Source organism: Hyperolius riggenbachi, chromosome 2 (genome assembly GCF_040937935.1).
Source record: "Hyperolius riggenbachi isolate aHypRig1 chromosome 2, aHypRig1.pri, whole genome shotgun sequence".
Lineage (NCBI taxonomy): Eukaryota > Metazoa > Chordata > Amphibia > Anura > Hyperoliidae > Hyperolius > Hyperolius riggenbachi.
The window spans coordinates 310,513,405-310,523,654 of record NC_090647.1 but is presented as its reverse complement, the minus strand read 5'-3'; the positions used below and the strand labels follow the sequence as shown (position 1 = coordinate 310,523,654).

General features: G+C 45.6%; 1 protein-coding gene across 1 annotated transcript; it reads right to left on the bottom strand.

The window, feature by feature from the left end:
* Positions 1 to 5,940: 5,940 nt before the first annotated feature.
* On the bottom strand, positions 5,941 to 9,095 carry LOC137545012 (uncharacterized). Its single transcript, XM_068266125.1, has 2 exons — positions 6,251 to 9,095; positions 5,941 to 6,041 (listed from the first exon to the last, which is right to left on the bottom strand). Exon 1 carries the CDS (start codon positions 9,093 to 9,095, stop codon positions 6,255 to 6,257), a length of 2,841 nt encoding a protein of 946 aa, XP_068122226.1. The 3' UTR covers positions 5,941 to 6,041; positions 6,251 to 6,254.
* Positions 9,096 to 10,250: the final 1,155 nt, after the last annotated feature.

The following is a 10,250-nucleotide window of genomic DNA, read 5'->3' as shown; positions in this document are numbered from 1 at the left end:
CCAACTCCAAATCACAATTGAATAAAAAATTTCTGGCTCAACTCAGCCGGGAATTACAGTACCTAGTAATTACTGTATAGCCGTGGATGTCCTTCAATGCAAAGAAAACACCCAAGCCCACGCTATATAGAGGTATAGAATTTGCCATAACTATTTCCTCTGGTAAGATATTCCACATTTTAAAGGGCAACTGTAGTGAGATGTATATGGAGGCTGCCATATTTATTTCATTTTAAACAATACCAGATGATTGGTAGCCCTGCTGATCTATTTGGCTGCAGTAGTGTCTGAATAAAACCAGAAACAAGCATGCAGCTAGCCTTGTCCGATCTGACAATAATGTCAGAAACACCTGATCTGCTAACACTCATGGTTCTGGTGCAGAATTCAAACTAAGAATAACACCTACCATATGCATGATATAATGACACCTTGGGAAGCTCCCAGAGGATCCTCTCATAATGCTTGTTCTTCTTATATAGAGGCAAAAATTAGAGGTGTGTAAAACAGGAATCTGGGTCAGAGTTAGGTTTACATAAAAACAAGGCCTATTTCTAGCTGCTGGTACTGCTGTACCTGCTGGAGTGTCACTAATAGGCAACTTTCCTCTGAATTGCTCGATCAAGGTAGCTGAGACTGCTTCTTAAGATATTTGGGGAGAAGCTAGATGAAGAATATTAGTGAAAAAAAGTATAGAGTCACAGAAAAAGCTTCACCACGTGGAACTTGCTTTATCTTGTTGCATTTGATTGCATTGATGTGTTGGTAACACCTTAAAATATTGTGTGATTCTGGTTGAATTACGGTATTCTTGTGCACTTTCTAAATGCTGGAGAGTGCACCTAAGATGTTTACTTCCTGTTTCTTAAACTTGATATGGTTTACTCTTGCCAACCAGGGGTTTCCTGACTTTCCTGGCACCAAATATGTACATCATGCCAGCAAGGGGTAGTGTCAGAGCAGCAGCGAGGTCATGGCAATATGCCCAGTCTCTCTACAGAGAGGAAAGGATCCTGAATTATCATAGTGATGTGGCCTTGCTATCAGGCTGCAGATGGGTCTCCTATATTCCACTCTATGTTGTAGTTTACAAAGAATAAGATGACAGTACAGTCTGTGCTGAGACAAATCTCCTTTAGGCCCCGTTCACACTTGCGGTTTTGCAAAAACCGCACCGGATGTCCGGACCGCACCGGATCCGGATCGGACCTGAACCGTACGGTTCCTGTCCGGATCCGGTCCGGTTGCATACGGTTTCCGTGCGGTATGAACACGGTTGCGGTCCGGATCCGGATTCTTAAAGAGATAACAACCTGTATAAATACCTGGGGTTCTGGGAGGTCAGCAGAAGCTCTGGGGTCATTGTTGGAGACAGCTGGACGTGTGGAGACCATCCTTGGATACAGAGACAGCAGTTGGGACCATGGATCCAGTCATTTTTTACGCTTATTACCTGGGAATTCTCTCCTTCCTGTTGTTTACCTACTACTATGTGGGGAGAAGGCGTGCTCCTCGCAGGAGATGGTGGGTGCACCCTCTACTAGCCAGGAGGCAGAGGAAGGGAGAGTTCCAGGCCCTTTACCGGGACCTCAGACGACACCCACAGAAGTTCTACAGCTACACTCGGATGTCTATTCCCCTGTAAGTATATAGGCCTAAATACACCAACCCCCACCATTCCTAAACACCCCACCCTCACCCCCACAACACCTCATCCCTGTATACCTAGCTAAACACACCACCCTGACCCCCACACCCCTGTATACCTAGCTATACACTACACCCCCACCCTCCACAACACTCCCAAACCTCTGTAAACACACCTCCCCCATCCTCCACCCAACACCTTGTCCCACAACATACTTTACAGCTTCTTCCTTTACATCTCCTGACAGGTTTGATACCCTTTTGGAGATGGTGAAGGATGACCTTAGGAAGAAGGATACCACGTTCAGGAGAGCAGTCACACCACAAGAACAACTACTCATCACACTGAGGTATGTAAAAACAAATTTTTTTATTGCAAAAACAACCACTTTCCAACATGGAAACATTCTTCCAACATGGAAGACAAAAAAATAACATATCTATGGTATAGCCCGGTCAGTTTTAAGGAACACCAACCACCAACTTTGTGCTGGAAGAGTTGTAGGGCATAGCTGCCCAAGTGTCTTTCGGGGACACCAGGCCCTAAAGTTGAAGTGCTTCAAAAACCTAACCACTGGCACATGACCCTCTGAGCCATGGATGAAGGACACAGGGCAGTGAAAAGGCTAGGCCTCTCACCGACCAGTCAAGGTGTCCTTCATCCATGGCTCCAAGGGTCTTGTGCAAGTGGTTAGGAACAAGAACAAAGTGAGGAGCAAGAGGAACCGATGGCAGAGGTGCATGACTACAGGTGCAGTGCAACAGGCACAAGGTTGTGACCCAGGTAGTGTCTTTCGGGGACACCAGGCCCTAAAGTTGAAGTGCTTCAAAAACCTAACCACTGGCACATGACCCTCTGAGCCATGGATGAAGGACACAGGGCAGTGAAAAGGCTAGGCCTCTCACCGACCAGTCAAGGTGTCCTTCATCCATGGCTCCAAGGGTCTTGTGCAAGTGGTTAGGAACAAGAACAAAGTGAGGAGCAAGAGGAACCGATGGCAGAGGTGCATGACTACAGGTGCAGTGCAACAGGCACAAGGTTGTGACCCAGGTAGTGTCTTTCGGGGACACCAGGCCCTAAAGTTGAAGTGCTTCAAAAACCTAACCACTGGCACATGACCCTCAGAGCCATGGATGAAGGACACAGGGCAGTGAAAAGGCTAGGCCTCTCACCGACCAGTCAAGGTGTCCTTCATCCATGGCTCCAAGGGTCTTGTGCAAGTGGTTAGGAACAAGAACAAAGTGAGGAGCAAGAGGAACCGATGGCAGAGGTGCATGACTACAGGTGCAGTGCAACAGGCACAAGGTTGTGACCCAGGTAGTGTCTTTCGGGGACACCAGGCCCTAAAGTTGAAGTGCTTCAAAAACCTAACCACTGGCACATGACCCTCTGAGCCATGGATGAAGGACACAGGGCAGTGAAAAGGCTAGGCCTCTCACCGACCAGTCAAGGTGTCCTTCATCCATGGCTCCAAGGGTCTTGTGCAAGTGGTTAGGAACAAGAACAAAGTGAGGAGCAAGAGGAACCGATGGCAGAGGTGCATGACTACAGGTGCAGTGCAACAGGCACAAGGTTGTGACCCAGGTAGTGTCTTTCGGGGACACCAGGCCCTAAAGTTGAAGTGCTTCAAAAACCTAACCACTGGCACATGACCCTCTGAGCCATGGATGAAGGACACAGGGCAGTGAAAAGGCTAGGCCTCTCACCGACCAGTCAAGGTGTCCTTCATCCATGGCTCCAAGGGTCTTGTGCAAGTGGTTAGGAACAAGAACAAAGTGAGGAGCAAGAGGAACCGATGGCAGAGGTGCATGACTACAGGTGCAGTGCAACAGGCACAAGGTTGTGACCCAGGTAGTGTCTTTCGGGGACACCAGGCCCTAAAGTTGAAGTGCTTCAAAAACCTAACCACTGGCACATGACCCTCAGAGCCATGGATGAAGGATACAGGGCAGTGAAAAGGCTAGGCCTCTCACCGACCAGTCAAGGTGTCCTTCATCCATGGCTCCAAGGGTCTTGTGCAAGTGGTTAGGAACAAGAACAAAGTGAGGAGCAAGAGGAACCGATGGCAGAGGTGCATGACTACAGGTGCAGTGCAACAGGCACAAGGTTGTGACCCAGGTAGTGTCTTTCGGGGACACCAGGCCCTAAAGTTGAAGTGCTTCAAAAACCTAACCACTGGCACATGACCCTCTGAGCCATGGATGAAGGACACAGGGCAGTGAAAAGGCTAGGCCTCTCACCGACCAGTCAAGGTGTCCTTCATCCATGGCTCCAAGGGTCTTGTGCAAGTGGTTAGGATCAACAAAGTAAGGAACAAGAGGAATCAAAGGCACAGGTGCAGGACTACAGGTGCTGTGCAACAGGCACAAGGTTGTGACCCAGGTAGTGTCTTTCGGGGACACCAGGCCCTAAATTATTAGTGCTTCTAAAACCTAACGACTGGCACAGGACCCTCTGAGCCATGGATGAAGGACACAGGTCAGTGAAAAGGCTAGGCCTCTCACCGACCAGTGAAGGTGTCCTTCACCCATGGCTCCAAGGGTCTTGTGCAAGTGATTAGGATCAACAAAGTAAGGAACAAGAGGAATCAAAGGCACAGGTGCAGGACTACAGGTGCAGTGCAACAGGCACAAGGTTGTGACCCAGGTAGTGTCTTTCGGGGACACCAGGCCCTAAAGTTCAAGTCCAGCAAAACCAAAAGTTAAAAAGCCCTGTGATGGTATCCTTCCTCCGAGGATCGGAGGTATTCAGAGGAGCATGTCCAGGAACAATTTGACTTTTTTTTTCAAATTGTATCGGCACCACTACTAGAAAAGGTGGGAGTTGCTGCCTGGAAATTTGGACTCTCTTGGGTGCTGGTCGTGGATGAGCTGGACCCTGACAGCGGTGGCCCATATTGACTGCCTCTGTAGCCGGTGTACATCTGTGATGATTGCCAGGTGGGCACCGCTGTTGGTTGTGGGGGTCTAAAAATTGGTGGTTGCAATAATGGCGTGTCCATGTGCTGTTTAATCACCTCCAGCAAATTGGAATGGCACGCCATCAGGTTTTGTGAAGGCACCTTTTCTAGATATGGTATTAGAGACATCACAGTGTGAAAACACGGGTGTGCCTGCAATTTCAGTAGTTCCTTGCTTTGTTGATGCATTTGCTGCATCATGTTCTGCAGCTGGCCCACCGACTGATGATGCTGCGCACGCAGTTGGTCGATTTCTCCTCTGTGCATCTCATGCATCATTTTAAGCTCGTCCCTGTAGTGCCCATGTACAGCGTCGAGCTCACATTGCAGTGTAGTGATGTGGGACTTGTACTGCTCCATGATATGGCCCCTGTCCTCATCTTGCAACTGCCGGGTTATGAGAGTTTGGTGGCTCTGAAGAATCCCGAGAAGTCCGGAGACAGCCCCGGACATCTCGGACTCTGTCTCTCTCCTTGTTGGGGGGAGGGTACCTCGACGCCTCACTGGTGTGGTGGTCCTCACTGGTGGTGTGGCAGCATCTTCCCGTCCTCTGGCCTGTGTCGGGGTTGCCCTGCGCGCTGGTTGTGCTGCAGTCTCTCGGTGCTCCTCACTTTGTTCTTGTTCCCCTGGAGCTTCCATAGCGGTCGATTGTGGAGGTTCAGCTTCTTCCACACTCGGTCCTGCAACCTCAACATCCAAGCTCTCTTCTGCCAAGTCATCATCAAAGGACGGAGTTGTGATTAAGGACTCCCTCCTCCTACTCCTCGCCTCGGGGCAATAGGTTACATCGGCGACGTCATCATCCACCAAGCTCTCCTCACTGCTGAACCGTGCCTCCTGGGTCGGTTCCTCTTGCTCCAAATTGTCTTCAGTCCTGTAGATAAAAAAAATATTTATTGGTGTGCCAAACAGCATGTGGCGTCAATTCACAGAGCTAGCAAACACTAGCAATCACTTTATCACCCGTTTCTACCCAACATTTGATAAAGCTTGTGAGAAAAGTTCGCTAGCCATGGGAATTGAGGCCATAGCAATACATGGCCGAAGTCATGGTAAATGAGCTCTCAGTTCCTGCCCACAGTAGTGGTACTTACAGTCTAGGTTCCAGGCTTGCATTGATGAAAGACAATTGCTTGGCAAATTGGTAGTCTTTTTGTCGCCTTCCCCCGCCACTGCCACTTCGTTCGGCAAGTTTTTTCTTCCGTAGCCATTTCACATATGCATCCCGTATATTGCGCCACCTTGTCTTGTACCTTTCTCCTGTAACGACATGAAACCAATGTTAGTTACCTGGTAACATCCTTTTTAGTAACCTCCAGGACAGGTCCACCACGAGAACGACAGGCTCCTCCCAGGAACAGGAAACGTCCAGATAGAGCACTCTATAAAACTTTGTCCAACCCCTTGATCCCCAGTCAATTTCAAGTACTGTTCCTAAACAAAAAAGGGGTTTTAATATTCATACTGCATATACATATACTATCACATCATCATATATACATATATATACATATAATTGATATCGGGTGGGTTACGGACCTGTCCTGGAGGTTACTAAAAAGGATGTTACCAGGTAACTAACATTGGTTTTTCCTTTAACCTCCAGGACAGGTCCACCACGAGAAGATGAGCAAGAATCTTACCAATTTAGGGTGGGCTGACTGCCTGCAGAACTTTCTTTCCAAATGATTGCTGTCTTGCAGACATCAGGTCTATTCTGTAGTGTCTAGAGAAGGTGCTTAAACTTGACCACGTGGCTGCCCTGCAGATCTCTTCTGGCGTAGCACCCGCTCTGTAAGCCCATGAGGTGGCAGCTGCCCTAGCTGAATGGGCTCTAATTGTATCTACTACCGTATTCCCTGTAATCCTATAGGCTTCCTCTATACATAATTTTATCCATCTAGCTATAGATCTCTTTGACATTTTACTACCTCTTGTAGCTCCTGACGTGTTAATTAGCAAAGCTCTAGAGTTTCTAAATTCCGCTACCCTCTCTAAATAACACATAAGGCATCTTCTTACATCCAATGTTTGTTCCTCTTTAAATGATGGTAGCACAATGTCCTGGGATCTGTGAAATTTTGTAGTAACTTTCGGGAGAAATTCATCACATGTCTTCAGTATCACTTCATCTCTAAGTATTATACAAAACGGTTCATCACAACATAGGGCTTCTAATTCGCTCACCCGTCTAGCCGATGTAATAGCTATAAGAAATACTGTCTTCATTGTCAATAGTCTGAAGGAAATATCTGCTATGGGCTCAAAGGGTTCTTTCTTTAATACCTTTAAAACTAAGGATAAATCCCAACTGGGAACTTTTTTCTTTAACATAGGTTTCTTTCTCTCCACTGACTTAAAAAATTGGATGATAAGGGGGTCCCTTGCTAACCTCTCATCCATAAAGGTAGATATTGCTGCTACCTGTACCTTTAAAGTACTTAACGAAATATTCTTTTCTACCCCGTCCTGTAGAAACTCTAAAATGGTTGGCACTAAATCACCCTTGAACCCTGACTCTTCCTGCCACATATTAAAGGTTTTCCAATATTTGAGGTAAATTTTCCTTGTAACTTTCTTCCTACAATCCAATAGAGTACTAATAACCCTTTCTGATACTCCTTTTTTCCTTAAAGGGGACCTCTCAGAAGCCAGGCTGACAGGCTTAGATTTGGAATAGAGCTTCCAGTTCTTCTTGATCCCTGAGCTAGTACTTCCTTGTCCGGAATCCTTATTGGACCCTCCAGCCTCATCTTTAGTAGTAGTGGATACCAACTTCTTGCTGGCCAATCCGGGACTACCATAATTACTACTGTCTTGGTCCTTGATAACTTGTGTAATACTCGTGGCACTAGCTGTATTGGTGGAAATGCGTACCCCTTGTCGAATATCCAGTTCTGACTTAGCGCATCTACCGCTTCGGCTCCTTCGCTTGGATTCAGGGAGTAGAATCTTCTGCACTTTGTGTTTTGCTTGGTTGCGAACATATCTACTCGTGGTCGACCCCACTGTGTGGTCAATCTTCTGAACATCTTGTCTGATATTTCCATCTCTGTATTTGACATCTTTTGTCTGCTCAGAAAATCTGCTATCGTGTTTAATGATCCCTTCAGATGTATTGCTGATAATGATAGAAAATTCTTTTCCGCTATTGTTAATATGTTCATGGCCAGTTCCATCAGCTTCGCTGACTTTGTACCCCCTTGCCGATTCAGATATGCTACCGCTGTGGTGTTGTCTGACCTGACCTGAACATGATGACCCATCAGTGTCTGTACACTCTGTTCTAGTGCTTTCTGTATAGCTGCTAGCTCCCTGTAATTGGATGACTGCATCCTCACACACTTTGGCCACTGCCCCTGTAACATTCTTCCCTGCAGATGTGCACCCCAACCTATAAGACTTGCATCGGTCGTGATAATCTTCCCTGTTGGTATGATCCACATCCTGCCTTCGGTGAGTATCTTCTCCGATAACCACCACTCCAGGGACTTCAGTACGTCTGGTGGACATATGACCTGTGTCTCTAGATTGTCCTGTGTCTTGTTCCAAACTCTTAGCATCCAATTTTGTAAGTGTCTTGTATGCATCATTGCCCACTGTATAGCTGGAGCAGTTGATGTCAGGAATCCCAAAACTTTCATTACTTGTCTTATCGTCATTACTGGCTTTGTTATGAATTCCTGTATCATAGCTTTTAACTTCCCTATCTTTTCGACTGGCAAATACATTCTCTCTGTCTCTGAATCTATAATGACTCCCAGAAACTGGATCTTTGATGTTGGTTGAAGGACTGATTTGTCCCAGTTTACTATCCATCCGAGGGTTTGTAATTGTTCTAACACCCTTTCTGTATTTTCTTTTGATTTCTGATATGATTCTGCCACTACCAGGAGATCGTCTAGGTACGGGATTACAAGAATCCCTTCCATGTGGAAAAACTTTGTCACCTCCGCCATTACCTTTGAGAATATCCTCGGTGCCGATGATATCCCGAAAGGTAGAACTCTGAATTGAAAATGCTGAATCATTCTTTTTTCTTTTATTGCAAATCTGAGGAACTTTTGAGATGACTCCCTTATTGGAATGTGCCAATAAGCGTCCCTCAGATCTATATTTGTCATTATACAATTTTGGGTTAACAAGGTTCGCACAGAGTAAATTGATTCCATCCTGAATCTCTGATAAGATACGAAGGGGTTCAGGGCCTTTAGGTTTAGAATCAGTCTGAATTTCCCCGTCGGCTTTCTTACTAAAAATACCGTCGAATAAAATCCCTGAATGTTCGAGATTTGATTTTCGGGAACCGGAATGACCACGTTTTCGTCTAACATTGATTTTACTATGCTTGTTAACGCTAGCTTTTTCTCCTTTTCTTTTGGAAGGGACGTGGAAATAAATCTCTTTGGAGGGAAGGATTGAAACTGAATCTTGTACCCCTGACTTATGAGATTGAGGATGAAATCGCTTTTGGAAATTTTTGTCCATTGGGAATAGAATCCCGACAGACGCCCCCCAACTTTTTCTCTGGCGTCATTTCTTTTCTTGTCCCTCCTGTTTCCGAAAAAGAAAACTCCTTTTCGTCCCCTCTCTGTTAATGGCCCAAGGTCTTCTCCTCTGCTGAGGCTTATCCTTGTTGTCTTGTCTATTTCGCCTAAAGAATCTTTTATTCTGTATAAACTTTTTCTTTTTTGGGAATCCCTTCTTTCTATCAGAAGTTCTTTCTAATATTTGGTCTAACTGCTCTCCAAATAGTAATTCTCCATTGAAGGAGATATTGCAAACTCTGGCTTTTGAGGCCTGACTACCTTCCCAATTCTTTATCCACAGATTCCTCCTTGCTGTGTTAATTAATGCCGAGGTTCTAGCATTTACTCTGATATTCTCAGCTGCTGCATCAGTTATATAATCAGTGGCCTTAGAGACCACTTCTAATGATTCCAAAATCTCCTCCTTAGAGGCTCCCTTTTCAACTTTCTCCTCTACTTTCTTAACCCATAGGGATAGAACTCTTGCTACACAAGTTGTGGCAGCAGCAGGTCTAAAATTTGCTCCTGCTGCTGTCCAGGCTTTCTTAAGAGCGAATTCTACCTTTTTATCCTGCGGATCTTTTAGATAGCCTAGATCTTCAAAGGCCAATTCGTTGTCTTTATTAACCTGAGAAAATGCCGCATCTAACCTGGGAGATCTATCCCAAGTCTTGACATCTTCCTCTGTAAATGGAAATCTTTTCATAAAACCCTTTGACATGAACAATTTTCTATCAGGGTATTTCCACTGGCTTAATATGGTATTCTTTGTGGATCTGTGTATAGGGAAGGTTAATGATTCTTTTGGTTCCATTCCTTGATATAACTTATCATGCATAGATATTTCCTCCGATTTTTTGGATTCAATGTTTAAGGTTTTGTTAATCGCCATTATCAGCTGCTCTGTCTCATCAGCTGGAAATCTAAATCTAGAGATTTTCTTAACCTCAGATTGGCTGTCCCAACTTTTAGCGGAGGAGTCTGACTCATCATCATTATCTTCCTCCTCCCCCTCCATGTCTTCCTCTTCAGAGGAAGATACTATATTTCTCTTTGTACTTTTACTTTTATGTTTTACAGGCTGAGATTCTGTATTAGGTGTTTCTGCGGCCGG